General features: G+C 37.4%; 2 protein-coding genes across 2 annotated transcripts in view; both read left to right on the top strand.

Moving 5' to 3' along the window:
- Nucleotides 1-23,915, top strand: part of LOC142352140 (large ribosomal subunit protein uL22m-like) — a 350,565-nt gene that overhangs the window by 172,932 nt on the left and 153,718 nt on the right. The gene's annotated exons all lie outside the window — the stretch shown is intronic.
- Nucleotides 1,363-12,880, top strand: LOC142351595 (trypsin-like). The gene is made up of 3 exons (XM_075403729.1): nucleotides 1,363-1,544; nucleotides 6,830-7,067; nucleotides 12,480-12,880. Exons 1-3 carry the CDS (start codon nucleotides 1,456-1,458, stop codon nucleotides 12,690-12,692), a joined length of 540 nt encoding a protein of 179 aa, XP_075259844.1. The 5' UTR covers nucleotides 1,363-1,455; the 3' UTR covers nucleotides 12,693-12,880.

The raw sequence follows: 23,915 nt of genomic DNA, 5'->3' as shown, positions 1-23,915 counted from the left end.
GGGCCCAAACAGAAAGTTTCATATCAACTTCACCAAAAATAAGGTATTTGAATTACTCGTCTCAACAACATTTTTTGAATGATCGTTTTAATAAATTATTCTGTTCATACAAATTGTGATTTGGTTATTAAGCACGAAAAAAGTGACAAAACGCCTCCAGTGCCTTCCAGCTTATGATATAAAATGCTTTGTTCGTTTTTTTTCCATTGAATGAGACGTTTCTGTGACTCCATTCATTTTGAAACCTTATTAGATAGCAAGTACCTCAAAAATCAACTGTAGGCAGCCAATTGATAGTGATAGAGCACATAGTTACTACAAAAAAGTCAATAATACGTTTTGCATTGCGATAATACAACGTTTTTCAGTGATTAATTACTCGCATGGTGAAAATCGTAAATGGTCAATTGTGTCGAACTTCCAATCGGTTGCAATCTTGTTCTATGGCAGAATGTTACTTCTACTGAGGCTGTCACATAGCTTAAAGAAGAAAATCAAGGCCTTAATTTTCTCGCCGGAAATTAATTTTGCTCTCGGGCCTGAACAAGAAGTTTCATATCAACTTCACCGTAAATAAGGTATTTGAATTACTCTACTCGAGAAATGTTTTCAAATAATTGTTTCAGTGGTCTTCTCAAATATTAATAGCAACCATATTTGTTCACAGTTCTTAACACTCGGGTGCAGAACTAAAAAAATTCCATTGGAACCATAATTTTAACATAATTTTGCCTTTTAATTCACAGCTTTTAGTTAAACAATCAAAACAAAGTTTTTAAGTACGTTTTTATTCCGTTTCTCTTAGTTGCTTAATTTTTTCCATGTGTTCAGAAAACGCCTATCTTGTAAGATCTTGCAAGACATCTTGCAAGATAGCCAAGTTTCACAAGAAGGCTTACACACGCTTATCTTGTAAGATCTTACAAGATGTCTTACAAGATAAGCGTGCAGATGCAAGATCTTACAAGATAAGCGTGTGGTTGCAAGATCTTACAAGATAAGCGCTTTTTGCTAGATTCTTACAAGATCTTACAAGATAGGCGTGTAAGCTCGACTAGGGCTCCCCTCCATTCTTTGCTTAGTGGTTTAATGAAATTTGCTAAACACTGTCTTGCCATAAGTTTTACCATAAGTGCCACTCTCGCTTGGAAAACGAAAATCAAATCCAAAATAGGTTTTATGGATCTTTTCCGTTTGTGCCCCCCCCCCCCCCCCCCCGCTCAGTGCGTTCATATTATTTGCACCCCTCAGACGCACATGTCATTTTTTTACATAATGATTTACCATGTAGTGACACGTGCTCTGTAACTGGGGGGGGGGGGGGGGTCACAAACGGAAAAGATCCCAGGTTTTATAATTGGCATGGATTGATTGTGCAGATTGAGTGTGAATGGAGTGGGCTTTTGTGGAGGGAGTATAATCGACAGCTACACTGTGGTAACAGCGGCCCATTGTATGACTGGGTACAATATTGACAACTTGACAATCACTTATGGTGACTTCACAGATAAGAACTCCAAAAGAATGATCACATCAGTTAAAAGGGAACTGTTTCCTAGAACCTAATTTAAACGCAAGCAAAAAATAATTGGACGGAAACTTTGGTAGAGGTTGTTCATATACATTTGAGTACCCTAGCATCGATACAAGAATCCTAGCGGGTCCCGTAATCAAGAGAGGGGCTTATAAACAATAAGGGGACCTTATATGATCAGCTGGGGGACTATAATGGTCAAGACACCGTTTTGCGATCCGTTACAGAGCACGAATCTTTACCTAGTATACTGAACGGCCCTTATACGTTAGCACCCGCTAGTTCTACAAAGTTAAAAATTCAAATTTGAGGAACATTAATCCATCTTGAAAGTATACTTTGAAAACAATTTTCACACCATTGATCCCCTATACTAATCCTGTCGTCTACCAATTTAGAAAAAATTTAGAAAACGTAACACTCACTTATCCGAAAAAAATCCAAGGAAAAATTGATGAACTAGATCCAAGGGATCTATTCTGTTTTGCAACCACCCCCCCCCCCCCAGCTTAGTGAGCCTAAATCTTTTATGACCCCCATGCGTACGTGCTATTTTCTTACATAGTAACGTGCTATATAATAACACATAATTTGTAACTGGGGGTCACAAAAACACTGGGGGGGGGGAACAGAATAGATCTGATCTAAGTTTCACAGGAAAAATTAAATTGTAATTAGACGTGATATGTTTACATTTTTGTTCAACAGTGGCTAAATTTGTGTCTAACCATTAGAGACAGAGCGAGAGAGAAGAGAGAGAGAGAGAGAGAGAGAGAGAGAGAGAGAGAGAGAGAGAGAGAGAGAGAGAGAGAGAGAGAGAGATCACAGATATGAATAAATTGCAGTGTTCTGACAAATTTCCATTTACTGTGAAACTTAGATTGAACTCATCTAGTTTGACAAAAAGTCATGCCGTATCCAAATCAACTGAGACTTCTTAACATACTACCACTACCAATGTTCATGCAACTAAATGACATTCTACTTTTATCGAAATTGACAGAAGACGATAGCTTTTTACCAATGCTGAAACAAAATTCAGAAAAAGGGAGAACAAATGAATTATTCAAGCTCCCGAAAACCAGAACTGAAAAGGCTAGAAATGATTTCTTTTTCCGTACATGCAGACTAGCAAATCGAATAGAAAAATACATTGAATTTAATACGAAAAAAGGCCTTAAAAATCGAGTTTTAAATTTCATGTGGAAGTTTGTAAACGAGCGATTCGACGAAAATAACATCTGTAGCTGGCATCTATGCTGTGACTGTCAGATCTGCAGAAATAATAGGACAATTTTCTAAGTCGACGACTAGGACGAAAATCCCTTCAGTGAAAACTGTAAATCCCCAACAACAACAACAACAACAACAACATCAACTTTACATTGGGATTTCGGGTAAGTGAACACTGCGTTTTACCTAAATTTCGTAGATAAGCGATAGAACTAGCGCAGGGGATTTATGTGTGCAAATTGTTAACGAAACAAAAATTCCCTGAAATTTTGAATCTAAAAAGTTTGAGGTGCTAACTTACTTTTGTAGTCCAGTATAAATTTATATGTATATGCCAAGTGAATTGGCTTGCGGTCACCAAGAACCTCTTACATTATCGAGAGCCGTGTCAGATTTTCGAGGTGAGTTGTGCAAAGTCACCTAACCTTGTTTAAAACACGGAAACGCGAACGTGTTCAAAGTTACGAATGTGTGTAGTGCCAGAAATTAGATCCAAAAAGTTCCTACGTATACTTGGCAAGAACTTTGAACTCTCTGGACGTTTTGGTTTCGTGTTTTGATCAAATTCACGTGAATCAGCAAAAATCACTTCCAAATTCTGACTTATTACGTGCTTCTCTATACACGCCAGAAGTTCTCAATGGCTTAAAGCAGAGTCAAGTAGCTTGTACATACCTGGTGCCTTGTTTCTCCAAAAATTTGGGCAAGTTCCCATTTTCTTCCCGTTTTTTAAACATTTTTCACCGGGAAATTTAAGCGGAACATTTTCGGGAAATGCAAGTTTAGGTAAGTATAGGCAAGTTCTCGATTTTTGCCGATGGAAAAAGTGGGAAACGAAATTTTCCCATTGAGATTTCCGGGAAAAGTGAAACTCCCCATTTGGAAATTTGAAAAATGTGCAAGTATCTATCGAGATCGCCGGAACTTCCTATTGGGATTTTCCGAATTTAATAAGATTCTCAATGGAACTCAAGGGATTTTGGAACTTTTCCCATCAGAATTGACGGAATCTCAGAAAATTTTACCAGTGGGACTGACGAAGTTGCGGCAGTTTTTTTCAGCGCAATCGACGCAATTTCAGAACATTTCACAGTGGGATTAATGGGATTGTGGCATTTTTCTCAGCTGAATTTACGGAATTTGATCTCACTTCAGTAAAAAATGCTTAAAATATTAACGAATAGCACCGCACGTATACAGACGTTTCTCAGGCTGAACATAAACACACTAATCCATCTGAAAACTAAAAATAAATTTATTAAAAAACGCGGAAATTCCCTGAATTCCCCCGAAAACAACTAAAATTTCTTTGCTGAGGAAGTTGCAAATTGTGAAAACAAGCTCAAAGGACGCACGTTAGGAGCAAAAACGAAGTTGTCAAAAATCAAAAGGGTTTTTGGTTGTGGGAGACTTTACTTCAAGAATCATGAGTTTACTGCATAGTTTTGCCCAATTTTTTTTTCGGTTCTCTCGATTTTTTTTCAATTATTTCTGGGAAAATTGGGAAAAGAAGTGAACGCAAAATTTCCGAGGAGAAAAGCGAGAAATGTGCCAATAGGCAGGTTTCTCGCTGAGAATCGAGGAGTTAGCCAGTATATACACGATTTTCGGGAATGCGACTGGGCTTTCCGAAGCACGATGCACCGGGTAATGACATTATGGGTTGGAGAACACTGTGTTCGACAATTGAACTCAAATGCTTACCCGGTACTTTGTTAGGAATCATAAAATGATTTATTGGAACCTTTTCCGTTTGTGCCCCAAATACCATATGCATACCCCAGTTACAGTGCACGTGTAATTACGTAGTAAATCATTATGTAAAAAAGTGCACATGCGTCTGGGTGTACAAATAATATGCACCCACTAAGGTAGGGGCACAAACGGAAAAAAATCTAATAATAAAAAATGGATTTGCTTTTAGAGATGCCAACATAATCAACCGGATCTTTTCCGTTTGTGCCCCCCAGTACTTTATGCGCCCCCAGTTACAGAGCACGTGGCATTACATAGTAAATCACTATGTAAAAGTATTGCAGGTGCGTCTGGGGGTGCAAATAATATGCGCCCACTAAGCTGGGGGGCACAAACGGAAAACATCCAATCAACCCAATAACTGTCACTGCCCTTTTTCGTCTTAAATAAAATCAGTCAAGGATGAGCAATCAACTGTCCACAAACCAGAGTTTGAGATGAGTTGAAAAATTTGGACTGTTACATTTTACAAAATGATGTGTTTTGGTAACAAGTCACATAAAACAGGTTTAGGAGCTTTTCCGTTTGTGCCCCCCAGATGCGTGGGCGCCTATTATTTGCACCCCAGACGCAAGTGCCATATTTTAACATAATGATTTACTATGTCAAGTGCCATTTTTTACACAATGATTTATTATGTCGTGGCACGTGCTATGTAACTGGTTGACGCAAAAGCTACTACGGCACAAACGAAAAAGATCCCAGATTTAAGTTTTGTTGTATCAAATCAATTATTGACAGAGTAGCGCTTTAAGTCTTATAATTTTATCAATTGCTCGCAAACAAACTTGTAGCAATTATATTAGACCTGTCGGTCAGTTTTAATGCAATTTTTCGCTTTACCATTTTTCGTCTGACCCATTTGAATATTCGTCCTCAAAACTGGATTAACAGGTAGCGCCCAGTGGGCATTAAGTGCTCTTAGAGCCTTTCATCTCACTAGTCTCCAAGGATGCGATTCACAGAAACTGTTTTGGAGAATTAAACTTACGGTGCGAAGGGCGGTTCTTTGAAATTGATACCCCCACCCACCCACACCACTCATTGTATTTTCCAAAAAGTTTTTTCAGATCTCCCCCCCCCCCCCAAGTACTTTATGAGTCCACCCATTTAAAGAGCTTGTTCCATTACATAGTATATCATTGTTAAATTATGGCACGTGCATCTGGGGGTTGCAAATAATATGCACTCTCTAAGCTTGGGGTACAAACGGAATTGATCCGTATTTTCTTTAGAATCCAAGAAATAAACTGATTCAAAATATGCTTTTATAAATTTCCCAAGTTTCACGAAAAAAAATCTTCCCCTTACAAAGCGGCTTAAACTCAGAGGATTGAGTACTTTTGAAGAAACCCATGGACTGAATTCTGGTTTGGATTTGGTGGACCTTCTTTTGTGCCCCAATAGGTTATCCTCGACTTGTTACAGAGCAGTGCCTGTGCATACTAGTTCATTGTATAAAATTGTGAAAAGTGAGTCTAAAGGGTACAGATAATAATAATAATTGTGGTTTCTGCGTAATCGCAGTGGAACAGCATTAGGCCTACAGTAGCCTGTTTTCAGCTGCCCTTTTTCTTATTATTCCCCACATTTCAGACTGATCTTTTCATGAGCAGCATTGCTCTTGTTTTGGTGACTATAGCCACTTTTTTGCGTCTGAAACTTTCCCGTGGTACCATCATTGCAGCCAACATTGGTCAGGCTATGGTCAACCTGAAGCTATGTTTAAGTATGAGCTCATACTTACACAGACAGCTTCACGGAGGCAGGGGATTGAACTCTCAATCATTGGCGTGTGAACCACACACCTTACCTCTCGGCTATCACGCCACTAATAATGTGCGTCTAAAGGGTACAAATAATATGCGCCCACTATGCTGATGGGGTGGCACAAACGTAAAACATCCGAGGAGGTACAAGAATGCAACCAAAAAAATCATATTCTCTCGAATATGATTTTTTCCATTTGTTCCCCTTCCGTCAAATCCGACAAAAACCAATCGCGTCACAAAAACTTGGAATAAGCTTTACTAAGCGGCTATACGCGGAAAAAATAATCATATCTATTCTGTTTTGCCCCCAGGGTTTTTATGACCCCCCAGTTACAAATTATATGTTGTTATATAGCCGGTTAATATGTAAAAAAATAACACGTGTGCCTGGGGGCGTAAAAGATGTAACCCACTAAGCTGGGGGGGGGGGGGGGGGGCAAACAGAATAGATCCAAATAATCATATAATTATTTGAGACAGGTAGCATATCTTTTTAGCTTTTTAATGAGCGTGAAGGAAACATATCCAATTTCAGTTTCAAAAAACACGAAAACTTCAATATTGGCGCGTTTCTTAACGACATCGCCATCATCAAGACTGAGGCCAGACTTCCACCCACTCGAAAAATTAGACTATGCAAAACCAGTTACCCAGAAAAGACACCACTGGCATCATGTGGACTCGGATTAGTCTCCCACAGTGACGTTGACTCAAAACCGGAGGTCTTGATAGAGGCTACTTTTCGTGAGAACAAGACAGGCTGCAGACCTCAGGCATCTTTTTTCGTTAATTCCGACACGTTCCTTCATTCCACCGACACGTTCCACCGACACGTTCCTTCATTGATATTTTACGTTGTCATAAAATGATCAGAACTTATCATGTACAGCATAATGTATTTCTAGTACAGTTAGTGTGAGGGACTAAAATATACATGCTATTGGCGATTTCTCGGTTGGCATCTCTTTGTAGTCGCCTCTAGGCGACTACAAAGGGTTCTACTTCTTTTCACCCCGATTTAATTAACCCCCTATAATTTAACCCCGTATATAATCACCCCTCAGTCATTTAACCCCGCAATTTATTCACCCCGAAATCGGTTTAACACCGAAATCTTTTATCTATTTCGGCATCCAAAAGAACAATTAGCAAAGCTAAAGTTCAAAGGACTTAAATAACACGAAACTACTGACCTTCAAGAGTGCGGCATTGAACAGCTTGCGTTTGTTTCAAATCAAAGAATAATGACGAGACTGCTTTATAGAACAATGCCTTTGATTGAAAAAGAACACTTGACAAGACTGACCTCTTTGAATCAAGAAAGTTCAAAAACTGTCCTAGTCTAGAAGACGGAAGAACCGGTACTTTTCAATTGAAAGCGTGTGAGCTAAATTTTAAAACCTACTTTCTGAGCAGGCATAAAATAGCAATTCAAAACAAAATTCAGCCGTGTATTTAACAGAATTTCCAATGAAATCCAGATTGATATTTTTGCTGGCAGCTACGCTGTGCAAGCTTCATATCTAAATGTTGCAAAACTGTGTTCCCAATTAGGGGTCCCATCATAGGGTTAACGCCCGGGATCAAATTCCCTAATGAGTAACGATATGCAGCTTCGACGTAACTCCGTGAGGACGCAAGGAGGGTGCCAACTCAAAAATATTAAGATGGATTTCGAATTTAAATTAACACAAAAACAAACACAATAAAATACACAATAAATACACAACTAAGTCAAACTGGCAATAGCCCTGAAAAAATGAATATCAGTTTCATCCCTGTAAATTTGCATCAAGTTTTGCACTTTCCCTTTCAAATTCTCATACTTCTTCTTTGGGAATTTGTGACCGGATGAGGCATTCAAAAAGTTTAATTTTTGCACCGCATGATTTTCTGACACCAGCTTTTTTAGTCCAAATTCTCCAATTTTTCTAACAAAACTTTGAGTTAAATGGAAATAACAGCCCGACAACATAGAAGCTGGATGATGTTTTTGAAAGGCATTAATAGGGGCAATTTCAAAATCCAACAGAACCTTATCCGTCTTACAATCTGGGGCAAAGGTGTCTAAGGCATCAAGTAATCGGCTGTACGTTTTTTCCGTTTTGTTGGGAAGGAGGGCATATAAACAAGCAGGGGCAATACCGAGAACAAATACATGAAAGGTGTATATTTGATAGTTTTTGGGCGATAGTTTAAACGTTCCATCCCCAAGCCAAAACTTGGAGCTTTCGAGAACCGACGTCATATAGGGATCACCAAAAACCTCATGGCCTTCTACAACCAATATTTCTTTGTTTTTTGAAGAAATAGTAAACTCTAAGTCGGCAGTTATCATGCTGAATTCAAAATGCTATAAAACAAATGTTCTTGAGTTCCATCCACTTTTCAATTGCTTTTAATTGCCCCTTTAAGGATTAGATAACTAATTCGCTAATTGTTATAGTTTTGCATTAAACTATTGTGTCGTTAGCTCTATGTCCCTTACAATTATGATCCATGAATTTACAGATTAAAATCGGGGTGAAATTATTGAGGTGTGAAAAGTATGTTCACACCTCAGTCATTTCACCCCGATTTTAATCTCCATTAATTAAAATAGAATTAATTGAGGCTTAATTATCCTCAATTATAGGAAGCTTAAAATCGGGGTGAAACAATATAGGGGTTAAATAATTGAGGGGTTAAATGATGTAGGGGTTAAAAGATCGGGGTTAAAATATAGGGGGTTAAAAGAATAGGGGTGAAAAAACAGGACACCACTACAAAGATGCCAACCGAGAAATCGACAATAATGCATATTTTAATACCCACAATAGTATGAAACAGTACTGAGCGTATTACAGTATAGCGTTTTAGTATTGGAATATCATGAATCAGTAGTGCTTTACTATGAGACTAGGGTCCATGGACCCTAGTCTCATAGTGAAGCAGTACTGATTCATATTCCAATACTAAAACGCAATATCAGTACTGTTTCATACTATTGTGGGTATTTACATCGCAGAAAAAATATCAGACAACAAGTTTTTTTCACAAATTTCTCTGCTCATACAAAAATCAAGATACATTTTGAAATTTTCGACACAAAATTTTAATTTTTGGAAGATGCACAAACGGATCATACCCCTAGTCGAGACCTTGAATTTATGAAAAGACCTATTAACTCCTTAGCTCCAGGTAGGGGGGTAAATATTGAATTAAATTACGCGGTCGAGGACCCTAGTTAAATTCGAGGCTAATTCTTTCCATAAGTCCAGCCAAATTCTTTTGTGCAAAAATAAGGCAAACTAAAAAGTTCCGACAACATCTGCGTTCCATCACGTGACTTTCTCCAATTTTACTCAATGCTTAACCAATTGCGCTATATGTCCTTAACTTTGAAGGAAAATGAAAACAAGTCATTATAACGGTCGCGAGTGTAATTCCAGGACATGTTTTATTGTCCAGCCAAATTCCAGAACATCTTTATTGTCGAGCCAAATTCCAGGACGTATCATTTAATTCCAGCCATATTCTAGTACGGTTGTTTAGTTCCAGCCAAAGTAGAGGACATTACATTAGTTCCAGACACATTCTTTTCATACCCGATACCTATTAATAATTCCAGGTCTCGACTACGGAGATGATGTCACACAAATCAGTTAACTTATACACAAATCATAAATGTGTCACAGGAAATGATACAATTCATGCATGCCGTTCTATGATTACCAAGACCCTTGTATGTTACTGTATGATTTAACATGAACTTTGTATGATTTGATTGCCAATCCGAGTTATAGCCACTGGTGATCATTGCATTATCAAAAATCTTTCCAGACACCATTTATTGTCAAGTAATGATCAACACAAGGTAAAATACAAGAGATATCAACACCTGCGGTTAGATCTGATATTGATAATGCAAAAAACTACTTGATTTTTTTTCTATCTTACATATTAACAAATTGAATTTTTCAAATTTTTTGCAAAAATATATTTGCTTATGACTGTGATAGCATTTTAAAATTAGGTGACACTTGCCCTATAACTAGGTGAGTGCCTGACGCTATGATGATGAAATCAATCACTGAAAAAAAACTAATAGTTAATCACAATAATTTTTTTTAATTCAATTTTCGATTTATGGAAGTTTGTTTAAATACTGGCATAAAAATTAAACCGTTTGCTGAATATCAGTCCAAGAATGAATAGGCAACTCAAACAGCTGTTCCGTAAAAAAATAAAATATCAACTTTTAGGTTTATGGTCCTTCATCACAAAATACCTCATGGGAAACTTTTTCTCGATTTAATATTAAGAAATTAATCATTGAAGATGGCGGTCTGGAAAATCTGTCTTTTCGTTAATAGCTATCAGATTATAAGAACTATAGTGAACCAGCTCTTTTCATTGCAGCCATACCTCACTTCTATTGGTTGATTTAAATTTATTGGCACATGTAAGATGTGATTCCTTACGTTTTGCTGAAAACCAAATTTGCTGAAATCTTCGACAAAGCGACCACTGATGACAAAATGTGAATAAAGCAAAGCTAACTTTGCTATGTCTTTGATGTTTATTGCAGCGACAGTTGAAATGCGTAAATTGGCAACTGCCCACATATCCAAGGACTGGAATAGTTTCGGCGACGAGATCGAAGGATAAGAGTCTATAGACTTGTCGCCAGTTTACGCACACTTGGAGAGGAAAAATTACCAACGTATGTACCAACGTTTGAGCGTGTCATACTTTTTTTGCACTCGCTCACTTTCCTCGAATACCAAACCAAAGAAACCAACCAAATATGCCAAACTTTTCTTACAGAACAGAGCCATGAACATGCCACAGCCAAGAAACCGACGGAACATACCAAAATTGTCTTTCAATCAAAGCTAAGACACCAACCGATTATAAAATTTTTATAAAAGTTTTAAACCAAACATACAAAAGCTGAGAAACCAACCGATCATACGAAACCTTTACAATTCAAACCGAACATACCAAAGCTATGAAACCGACCGAACATACCAAACCGTTTTAATTTCCAACCCTAGATACATACCGAAGCTAGGAAACCAACCGAACCTACCAAAATTTTCTCACGTTTATCCAAACATGCCAAAATCAAGAAACCGACAAAGCTCAGAATATTGAAACCAAACATACCAAAACCAAGACACCCACCGACGAACATACCAAAATTTTACATTTTAGACCAAACATATAAAAGCTGAGCAACCGACCGAACATACAAAATCTTTACGCTTCAAACCGAATAAAGCTAAAAAAAACAACCAGAAAAAAAACAATTTTTTCTTACGTTTTAAACTAAACATACAAAAGCTATGATTCGGACGCAACATACCAAACTTTTCTTGCGTTTTAAATCGAACCTAATAAAACTAAGAAAACGACTGAACATACCAAATTTTTCTTGAGACCTAATTCGATCATACAATAGCTAAGAAAACGACTAAACATACCAAACTTTACATACGTATTAAATCGAACATAATAAAGCTAAGAAAACAACCGAATATACCAATCTTTTCTTACGTTTTAAACCAAACAGACCAAAGCTAAGACACCAACCGAACATACCAATTTTTTTACGTTTTCAACCAAACATACAAAAGCTATGATTCGAACCCAACATACCAAACTTTTCTTGCGTTTTAAACTAAGCATACCAAATCACGACCAAACATACCAAATTTGCTTTTTAAATCGAAGATATAGATTCTAAGAGACCAAATTTACTGATGATAATCTTAGATTTGAAACTGAACACCCCAAATCTAAGAAATGGGACATTCCAAATCGAAAATACCGAGCTTACCGACTCGAAAATACCGATCAATTTCACATCAAATTAACCGAGCCCAGACGAGGTCCCAAACCAAAAAACAATATTTCCAAACTAAAATGAACTCATAAGGGGGCATCGTGCGTTCTAAATTACACAATGCGGAAATACGAAAGAAAGTGAAACTCTGTCTGGAACCTTAGCTTAGTAATAAACAAATTTAACCCCCCCCCCCCCCTTAGGATAAATTAAAACCTGAGCAGTTTAGGATAATTTTGAATCTGGGCAGCCACGGAATCATAATGAACTTAAGGAATGCAATCGACGATTTGGGATTCATTATTGGTAACGTAAGAAGAGGATCAGGAGTTAACGAAAAAAAGTTCGTTCTCAGAACATTTGCTCCACATCGAGAGAGACCTATGTCTGCCATGGCGACTCGGGTGGACCCCTTTACGTTCTGGGAATAGGGAACAAAGCGGAGTGTCTGTATGGATTGACGAGTTATGGAAAGGATAGCATAGGGGGTGACCTGCTCTGCATCGGAAAGAACCACTTCACAAATGTCCCTTACTACTACGATTGGATCAAACAGAACTCATTATGAAATAAAACAGTTGATGCGGAATGAAACAGTCAAAGAGCTTGAACTAAAATTGTGGAGATCAACCAATTTTGGATGCTTTTGAAATTGTTCAGATGAACTTTTGAATACTCAAAAAATTGGCCGACCGGACAGAAATGTATAAATTTGCAGCAATTTGTATAACCCCCCCCCCCCCAACCCACCGCAAAGTAAACAATTTATACAGCTTAATTTTGTGCCAAGAACTCAGTACATTTGGTATCGAGATTAAACGGTTTTAAGGTTCTATTCTTATTTTGAGCTGAGGAGGAGGGGTTGTTGAAACAGTTTGTTAGAAATACTTTGTATAAATTTAAACCAAGAATTTAAACCAAGAACTTAACAGCCAACGTGAATTCATCATTTTGAGTATCCGAAAAACTCCAATTTTACTCTGAAGCTAGTCTCAAGTATTGACGTACCGTTACAGTCACCACTTAAGCCTTTACAATTGATGTATCTTTTTCAATTGGTACAGAATGTTCGTTAAACAGTAAATGAATGTCAAATCTGTGTCTCTAAGCTCCGAGAATTCTAATGAGAGTAGTAGGCCTTATCGTAGAAGAATGAGCGCGAAAAATGTAAGAAATGAGCGGAATTTGAGCGGACAGTTTAGCAAGTTCACTCATAGCTCTTACATTTTGTACCGGAATTGGCGAAGTTTGAGCGGAACAAAAAAGCAGGAAATGAGTGGAATTTGAGCGCAATAAAAATGCAAGAAATCAGCGTCATTTGACGATTAAAAAAGGCAAACAATGAAAAGAAATTCAGCGGAATAAAAAGCGCAAAAAGTGAGCTGAAATTGAGCGAGAAAACTATTTGCCTAAATGTTGGGATAAACTGATTAAATAGATTCATATTGGAACAATAGTGGTGTCGTCATCTCTGGACCATTTTATATAGAGGACACGAGAGAAAATCTTGAGAAACATTGTGATTTGATATTGCTGTACTTGATCACGAGAACAGTCCACCTTGAAAGCTGTCCAGATCTCAACACCGGTACTTTTCTAAATGCATTTCAACGTTTTACTAGTAGTCGATGTAAACCAGAACTGCTGTACAGTGATAATGGAAAGAACGTCATTGAAGCGTCAGAAGCGCTCAAGAAAAGTGTAAAGAGCCTTGACAACGACACAATTTACAAAGCTCTTGCAGCTACAAACACGGCTTGGAAATTCAAACAGCCCTATGGCCCCCACTTGGCGGTGTTTGCGAGCGCTTGATACAGTCAGCAAAAAGAACGCTGCTGATCATTGTAGGCTCAAAAAGACTCTCACATGACGTATTCCAACGAAAACTGGTAGAGAGCGAAGCCATCTTGATTTCACGACCTCTCACAAATTTCGCTGATCTTCCCATCAGTCGTCCATTCAACTCTATGCCATCAGGAAAACTTTGACAGCCAGATTCCAGCCTGCTTTAGGACATGACGAAATCTGCATTAGATGATGAACCACTACTGGAAGCGACTTGACAAAGAATACCTGCCGACATTAATCAGGAGTTCCAAATGGAATGAGAACAACCAGTCGCCAATTAAATTTAATTGTGTAGTGAGGATGCTGAAAGACATGACTCTTCGTGAAATTTGGCTTCTTGGGCGTGTTTGGAAGTGTACCCCGGACGAGATGGACAACACCGTGTGGTGAAGATAAAAACGTCTTACGGTACGTTCGCTCGCCCCAATTCCACAATCGCAAGCGTTTTAGTTGATTAGCCCCACTTTTCATAAATTTTTTTCGTGTAAGTTTTTAGGCAACTTGGGTTACCCTCTTTTTGCAAACCACAGGTCATAATCCTTTGACTAGAGAACTTGTTCTCGTATTTATAGAACAAAAGATATGATGCTCAAGAAAGATATTAGTAGATTTGCTGCTCAAGCAATTTGGTCACAAAATCAAATGTTTAACTAGAGCGTTGTTAAGTGGAAGCCTCGGAAATGATGGAGTCTTTCTTGTAGGCAACTATAAAACTAAAACAAGACTAGATACGGCGACTGGGCCGAATGGAGATTTTGTTTTTGCCAGAAAAGAAAATTTCTGTGTTCTTTTCAGGCAAAAACTTTACAAATGAAAACTGAGTTGATTTTATTAGTAGGTGCTCGTTTGTTTTGAACACATCCGTCTAACTCTGCCACCATTATAACATTTGCGGTCAAATATTTACCATCGCATGAGCGAGGAAAGTTTGATCATCTACGTATAAAAAAATCAAGAGCACAAAATAAGTAAAATTGTTTCTGCAATCCACAATCTGTTATTGTGTAAACAGTGACATAGATTATGCTCAAACCGACTGGAATTGTCAATCCAGCAACTCAAAACTGAAATTGACTAACTCAAAAAATTTCTAGATAGGAATTTATCTTCATTGTTGGAAAAAAAGAAAACAGTGATAGCTCTAATGAAGTTACAACATCTAATCCTTCTCAAATCACAAAGCGTCTCTAAATAATTTTTTAATTCAGATAGCTGAACCAAAAACAAATCCAATTTTGCAAAAATTAAATTCGTACGCTGAGAATTGAGAACAATTTATAAGTGAAAGGGAGTTTCCTTTTTATTCAAAATTTTCAGTGGACTACTGACTGAACATTTTTTTTGGAAAAATGAAATACCACTTGTGAAAATTCTTCCGCTTAAAACCGCTCCGGAAGGGCAATTGCCTCTTGCTTCTTTTTGTATATGTTATACTGAGTATTGATCTGGAAAGGAAGCTGATAATAGCTGAAATCATATAATAAAGATTTTGTAGAGATATTTTCAAACAATTTAACAAATAACTTTTCTTTTCGTTCGTTAAAATTAAAGCGACATTTGTATACCGACTTCATCAAATCCAGAACCTTTTCTGTGCAAAAAAATTTTTAGTTGAATAATGAACTCGCCAATTTAAGTAAGGACTTTTTGGTTCACACAGCTATTTATGCCTAAAGTTTTGAAGGTTTCGTTCCTATATATATCTAATAACTTGGTCAATTTTGGGTTGCTTCCTAAAGAAATGCAAGTTTCCAAAATTGTGGAACAAATCATTGTTCGCCGCATTTTAAAAAAAAAGACAACTGAGTTTGAACCAACTTCAGACCGGTTTCTATTCTAAATCTCTTTTAATTTTGGTGGCTAAATCACAAACAGCTCGAACGGTTTCAACACAATAAATTTTTAGGCAACAGAAAGATATTATAGAAAAACATTAAACTAACTTGTTTTCACAACGCAATAACCTTTGTAAAACTTTAGACTGTACAAATTTCCAATAATTGTTCTGAATTGATATCGCTAAGGCCTTCGACACTAACAATTTGTACATAATCCTTCCAAAACTGTTGCGTAGTATTCTCAACAACTCCCTCCTAAGATTTTTGTTAAGTTCAAACAATACCAATTATCTTTATTAAATTTTAGTCCTATAAATAGAAACACAATCCGAGATGCAAATTGTCATCAACAATGCTATCAAAATAAAGCATAGAGAATTTTCTTTTTTTCAATTGCACCACAATTAAGTCCTTTCAATTTAGTCTCCGAAAAACTAAGCTAAATCTAAGCCCTTGTTACAAGACAATCAAACTGCTGGAAGCGAATTGTCAGAGAATACCTGCCGACATTAATCAGGAGTTCCAAATGGAATGAGAACAATCAGTCGCCAATTAAATTTAATTGTGTAGTGAGGATGCTGAAAGACATGACTCTTCGTGAAATTTGGCTTCTTGGGCGTGTTTGGAAGTGTACCCCGGACGAGATGGACAACACCGTGTGGTGAAGATAAAAACATCTTACGGTACGTTCGCTCGCCCCAATTCCACAATCGCAAGCGTTTTAGTTGATTAGCCCCATTTTTCATAATTTTTTTTCGTGTAAGTTTTTAGGCAACTTGGGTTACCCTCTTTTTGAAAACCACAGGTCATAATCCTTTGACTAGAGAACTTGTTCTCGTATTTATAGAACAAAAGATATGATGCTCAAGAAAGATATTAGTAGATTTGCTGCTCAAGCAATTTGGTCACAAAATCAAATGTTTATCTAGAGCGTTGTTAAGTGGAAGCCTCGGAAATGATGGAGTCTTTCTTGTAGGCAACTATAAAACTAAAACAAGACTAGATACGGCGACTGGGCCGAATGGAGATTTTGTTTTTGCCAGAAAAAGAAAGTTTCTGTGTTTTTTTCAGGCAAAAACTTTACAAATGAAAACTGAGTTGATTTTATTAGTAGGTGCTCGTTTGTTTTGAACACATCCGTCTAGCTCCATTAGAACATTTGCGGTCAAATATTTACTATCGCGTGAGCGAGGAAAGTTTGATCATCTACGCATAAAAAAATCAAGAGCACAAAATATGGAAAATTGTCTCTGCAATCCACAATCTGTTATTGTGTAAACAGTGACATAGACTATGTTGAACCGGACGTTCAATCCAGCAATTCAAAACTGAAAATGATCAACTCAATAAATTTTTAGATAAGAATTTATCTTCATTGTTGGAAAAAGAAAAGCCCCTGGATATTTTTATCTGCAGTAACACTGATAGCTCTAATGAAGTTACAAAATCGAATCCATCTCAAATCACAAAGCGTTTCTAAATCATACTTTAATTCAGATAGCTAAACCAAAAAAAATCCAATTTTGCGAAAATTAAATTCGGACACTGAGAGTTGAGAACAATTTATAAGTGAAAGGGAGTTTCTTTTTTATTCCAAATTTTCTGTGGACTGCTGACTGAATAATTTTTGAAAAATGGAATACACCTTATGAAAACTTATCCAGACAACACTGCTCGGAAGGGCAAGTTCCCCTTTTCTATATGTTATTTTGAGTTTTGATCTGGAAAAGAAGCTGAGAATAGCTGAAAAAAAAATAAATATAGAACAACAAAATATTTTGTAAGGCGAATTGTCTGTCAGATATCACTGACAAATTATGAAATCAGATGAGCAGAAGACCACAGCTTCTTGATAAATTGACAATCAAGGGAGATAGCATTTTTATAGAGATATTGTCAAACAGTTTAACAGCAAATAATTTTTGTTTTCGTTCGTTAAAAATAGAGCGAACATTTGTATACCGACTACAACAAATCCAGAACCTTTTCTGTGCAAAAAAAACTTTTAGTTGTATATGGAACTCGCCACTTTAAGTAAGCACTTCTTGGTTCACACGGCCATGTATGCCCAAAGTTTTGAAGGTTTCGTTCCTATATATATCTAATAACTTGGTCAATTTTGAGTAGCTGCTTAACGAAATGCAAGTTTCCAAAATTGTGAAAAAAACCTTGTGCGTCTGCATTTTGAAAAAAGAGACAATTGAGTTTGAACCAACTTCAGACCGGTTGCTATTCTAAATTTCTTTTAATTTTGGCGGCTAAATCACAAACAGCTCGATTGGTTTCAACACAATAAATTTGTAGGCAACAGAAAGATATTAGGGAAAGACAATAACTCAACTTGTTTCACAACGCAATAATCTTTATAAAGCTTTAGACTGCACAAACTTCCAGTAAGTGTTCTGAATTGATATCGCTCAGGCTTTCGACACTAACAATTTCTACATAATCCTTCCCAAACTGTTGCGTAGTAGTCTCAACAACTCCCTCCTAAGACTTTTGTTAAGTTCACACAATATCGTTTTTTTTATAGAATTTTAGTCCTATAAATACAAACACTGTCATGGTTTCAAAGAAACATCAAGAAACTTGGAAGTTTTCTTTATTAAAGTTTCAAAGAACGAAAGAACATACCTGACCAACTTTATTGCTGTGTCGATAAGTAATGGCCAAAAAACTAAGCTCAATTCTAATTTTGTTTTGGCGCTATCATTATCTTATTGACCTATCAATAATATGTCAGAAGTAAATTCTCCAACCAACAGAAACCTGATTCTAACATCCACCGACCTCCAACTAATGAACTCAATTGTACCCAAGCCATATATGATTCTCATGAAATATTGATGAATATAGGAAATCAGCTCCAGGATTCGGAGTTAAGATCTATTCACATGTCAATCATGTAAAATGTTTTAAGTTAATCTAAATTTTCTCTGTATATTTTCGCATAGATAACTACTAAAAATACAAGCTAATTTTTGTATATTTTCAGTTCAAAGTTTATTTTAAAATTCAACTTATTGAATTCTTTGACCCGTGTTAACGACCACGACAATGGTGTTCAGAACAGCTACAGACAGACAAATTTTGGATCTACAGAATGCAGAATCGATGAGTGGATTAAGTCTTTTGTGGCGAAATGTCGTGCAGAGAAGAAAGAGGACAAGGTCAACACCGATGGTACTGTACATGACCTACAGGTAACCAATCTCTTCCTTAGTATGTGTGGACAAGATGCAATTATACTTAGGAGCCTAATAAGTCCTAGGAATTTGATAGACACTCCGTATATAGACATCAGATTGGCGATTCAAAATTATATTTCTCCTAAAGAGAGAGTAGTAACGACAGAAAGGGCTAAATTTCTGTCCGTAATACAAGGTGTAGGGGACTCAGACAACGACTTCCTAGCACGTCTTAGAGAAGGAGCACGCTATTTTGACTTCGAAAAACTAAAAGCAGCGGCCAACCCCGAAGAGGAGTTGGTGAAAATAAAGTTTATATCAGGTTTGAGGGACGCTGAAGCAAAACTTAGACTACTAGACGGTATTAAAGCAAAACCAGCAACGTCGGTTACTGAAATGACCGAGAGTTTACAGTTTAGAAGTCAAGTAATGGCTTTTGCAAGCTCTTGATCTGGTAAAAAGCCCTTTACAGTGAAAGAAGAAGTTGTGTTCAACTTCAAAAAGACCTTTCGAAAACAAAATGAAAAAAGTACGGCTAACAAAAGCAACAAAATGTGCAATAGGTGTGGAGGTAAATCACACTCTAGTAGACCCTGTCGAGCGCTAATTTAAAAATGCAACACCTGTGAAAAGGCGGGACACTTCTCAAAAATGTGTAGAAGCAAACCCCAACCAAACTCAGGTAAGTACAATAAACAGAATAACTTTTGCGAAGAAGAAAATGTTTCATCAGAGCAAGCATCTCCAGCATCGGAGATAGGAATGTTTTATGCTAAAGAACAAATCTTTTGCATGTCTGTGACAGGGGAATATATCTCAATAAATAACTTCAAGGTAAAAATGCAGTTAGACACAGGTGACGATAGCACAGTGATATCATCAAAAATATGAACTGAGCTGTGTAAACCTCAGTTGAATGTTAAGATAAGACATCTCGAAGCTTATGATGGTCATCAATCAATGCTTCTGGGATCACTTACTTGTCACGTTGAGTGGAACGGAAGCAGGCTCACACAAAAACAACTAGCAGTTGTGCAGTCTGATAAAGAATTTGGACTACTTGGTAGAGACCTTTTACCCAAGCACGTTGTGAACAACATCACAGCCGAGCACCTACCTGCTGTGAAGGGTTACAAAGCCCTTGTGAAGCTGATACCAGGAACACAGTCAATGTTCTGGAAAGCCAGAAAAATACTTCTACCTTTTCAAGACAAGGTCAAAGAGAAGCTGGAACAAATGGTGAGACAAGGCATCCTTGAACCGGTACAGCCAGGAAGAGTCACTTATGCATCTTCAGTTGTGTGGCAGAGAAAGAGGAGTGGAGAACTGAGACTTTGCGTGGACTTGAAAGTGCACATCAATGGCAAGGTCATGGATGAGGACTATCCAAAACCAGACATGGAGACGATCTTCCACAACCCACATGAGAACTCATTCTTGGCAAAATTGACATCTCAGATGCTTACTATGAAATTGAACTTGACGAAGAAGCAAAAGCTATGTGCACAATCAACAAATCTCAGAGACTGTTCAAGATGTGCCGACTACCTCAGGGATTGAAAAACTATTCTTCAATCCTCCAGAATTGCATCGAATCAACTCTCAAAGAAATCACAGGTGTTTTGATCTTTCAAAACGATGTATTGGTGTATGGAACTACCAAGGAGCAGTTCGACAAGAGAATGCTTGCAGTCAAGAGTCGATTACGTGAGAAAAATTTTTCTATTAATGAGAAAAAATCTAACTCAAAACCAGTCGATAGCGTTAGCTTTTTCTGGATACTCCATTTCAAAGGAGGGAAAAGCACCAGATCCCAAACATGTTGAAAAAATTTTAAAAAAATGCAAAAGAACCAACTAACAACAAACCACTCGAATCGTTTGTTGGGTTAGCTAATTTTTACGGAAGAATGATTCCTGATTTTGCAACAAAAATGCTACCCTTAATAACATGAGAATTAGCGATTTCTCATAGGGCAAAATGCAACAAAAAGCCTTTGCAGACATAAAAAATGAATTATGAGCTAACCCACTAGTACAGCCATATAGTCTACAGAAAGAAGCAACAGTTACTACTGACGCCTTTGAAAAAGCCATTGGCGGGGTTCTTTCGCAAGAAGGAAATCCAGTTATATATGTATCGAGAAAATTGACTCCAGCGCAGCGAAAATACACGAAAATAGAGCGGGAAGCACTGGCAATTGTGTTTGTGGTCACAAAACTTACGCAATTTATTCTTGGAAAACGATTTATCCTACAGACTGACCACAAACCACTCTTTGCACCAGACGAGGAGATCCCGAAGACAGCATCAGCGAGAATAACAATATGGGCAATAGCTCTAATGGGTTTCGACTATGAGTTGAAGTACACACCAGGAGAGTAGATACCCCTTGCAGATGCTTTGAGCAGAATGGATTTTGACGAAGACGAATTGGACAACAATCGAGTGTGCTTCGCAATCAATAACATCTAATTCGCTCAGAGTGATTTAGTGACCCAAGCAGAAATCGAAACTGAACTTGGAACAAACACTCTTCCAGGACATAATGAAACGAATCAAAAGCGGCAATTGGAAACAATGTTCAGAAGCGGAAAAAGGATTCGAACAACAGAAAGATCCACTTACTTTTCATAATGGAATCATCTTCAGAGGTGTTGTTCCTTTCAATCCACCCAAACTACGGCACTTGGTTTTGGCAAAATTGCGTGAAACACATCCCAGGAAGATTGCAACTGAGGCAACCGTCGGAATGATAGCATGGTGGCCTGGAATTACCCAAGACGTTCAACACTTTGGTAGTAAATGTAAGAATTGTCAAATGAACAGGCCTAGCCTGGGGAAAACAGTCTCTACGTGGCCAAAAGCCGACGTTTGGGAACGGCTCCACATGGACTGGGGTTATATTAGGGACCAAGGCAATATCTTTGATTTTGGTTAGATAGAAGCTTTCCCCGCGGGAAATAGAACATCAGAAACAGTTGAAAATATATCTTAGTCAAATCTTTGCAAGATTCGGAATACCAAAAACTTTATCATCTGATAATGGTCCTGAATTTGTAAGTGTTGACCTTAAACAGTTGTGTGAATCACTGGGAATCAAGAAAATGGAATCAACCGTCTATCATCCAAGAGCTAATGGACTAGCTGAAAGAGCAGTACAGTCAGTGAAGCGGGCACTTCAAGCGTGGAGTCCCAACCTTAATGTGTCATTTGGAGCATTCCTGCAAAGGGCACTGATGACACATCGCAACAATTCAAAGACGAGGGACAAAACTCCAGTTGAACTCTTGCTGGGGCGCAGAGTGAGACTACCAGCAATAGCAGATTTTCACTTGTGCAAACCCATTCTGTTCAAGGCCAACGAAAAGACAAAGACAGTTTTTGCTACCTTCATCATCAGGAAGGACTTGAACACATCTTTCATGCAGCCCAAAAACTCAGCACGGAGTATTCTAGTGAGCGACAACCAAATTGCGAGACTAGACGAGGACAATGTGAAAACTGAACCAGCAGTGGAGGAGACCAAATCTCAATCAGATCAACAACTTCAGAACACAGATGTTGGACCTTCACTTCAAGATGAAGCTTCTGTAGCCACATCATCTGCAGAGCACAAACAACCCAAAACCTCAGACCGTTCACGAACATCAACAAGAAACAGAAAACAACCCGACAGATTTGGAGAACCTATACCGACAAACTTGCTTAAAAAAGGAGGGAGGTTGTGATAGTTTCAAAGAATCATCAAAAAACTTAAAAGTTTTCTTTATTAGAGTTTCAAAAACAGAACGAAAGAAGAACTTACCTGACGAACTTTAATGCTGTGTCGATAAGTAATGGCCACAAAATTAAAAACTAAACTCAGTTCTAATTTTTGTTTTGGCGCTATCATTATCTTATTGACCTATCAATCATATGTCAGAGGTAAATTCTCCCACCAAAAGAAACCTGATTCTAACATCCACCGACCTCCAACTAATGAACTCAATTGTACCCAAGCCATATATGATTCTCATGAAATATTGATGAATATAGAAAATCACCTCCGGGATTCGGAGTTAAGATCTACTCACATGCCAATCATGTAAAATGTTTTAAGTTAATCTAAATTTTCTCTGTATATTTTCGCATAGGTAACTACTATAAATACAAGCTAATTTTGGTATACTTTCAGTTCAAAATTTAATTTAAAATTCAACTTATTGATTTCTTTGACCCGTGTTAACGACCACGACAAACACAATCCAAGATGCTAATTGTCATCAACAATGCTATCAAAATATAGCAAAGAGAATTGTCTTTTTTTCAATTGCACCAAAAATAAGTCCTTTCAATTTAGTCTCCCAAATACTAAACTAAATCTAAGCCCTTGTTTCAAGACAACAAAAGGTTAGATTGTGAAAACACTCACAAGACATCAAACTTTTTTCGCATCCCTCCTGTTTTGGGACTCTTGTGTGGATTCTAAAAGAAAAACTGATGCATCTAAAAATAACAATACCTCTTCAATATCAATGTTAAATTATCATTTGTTTGAAAGCAATAAAGCTACGCACTATCGGTCTCGTTCATGGGTCAAACGACAATAAAAGCTGCGGAGTAATGGGAAATCAGAAAAAGATGTCACCGAACGAGGCTTAGCGAAAACATTTTTATCAGTCGAAAAGATAGCAGTCATTTGAAAAGTTAAACAAAATCAGTAAGCTATCAAAAAATGAGATTTAACTGGTTGCGGTTTGTTTTTCCAACCCTAAATAAAGCCGTATTCCATGAATGAGCTGTATTTCAATGAATGAGTCGACGTCAAAGCTCCTGTAAAAAATTTACCCATATAGATTGTCAATTTTCTAAGATTCTTAAAATGGTACTGAAAATAGAAATCAAATACCTCATAAAAGCGTTTTACTGTAATGG

Source organism: Convolutriloba macropyga, chromosome 13 (assembly GCF_964194025.1).
Source record: "Convolutriloba macropyga chromosome 13, txConMacr16.3, whole genome shotgun sequence".
NCBI lineage: Eukaryota > Metazoa > Xenacoelomorpha > Acoela > Convolutidae > Convolutriloba > Convolutriloba macropyga.
Note: the sequence above shows the minus strand (reverse complement) of the source record. Positions and strands in the feature narration are given on the sequence as shown.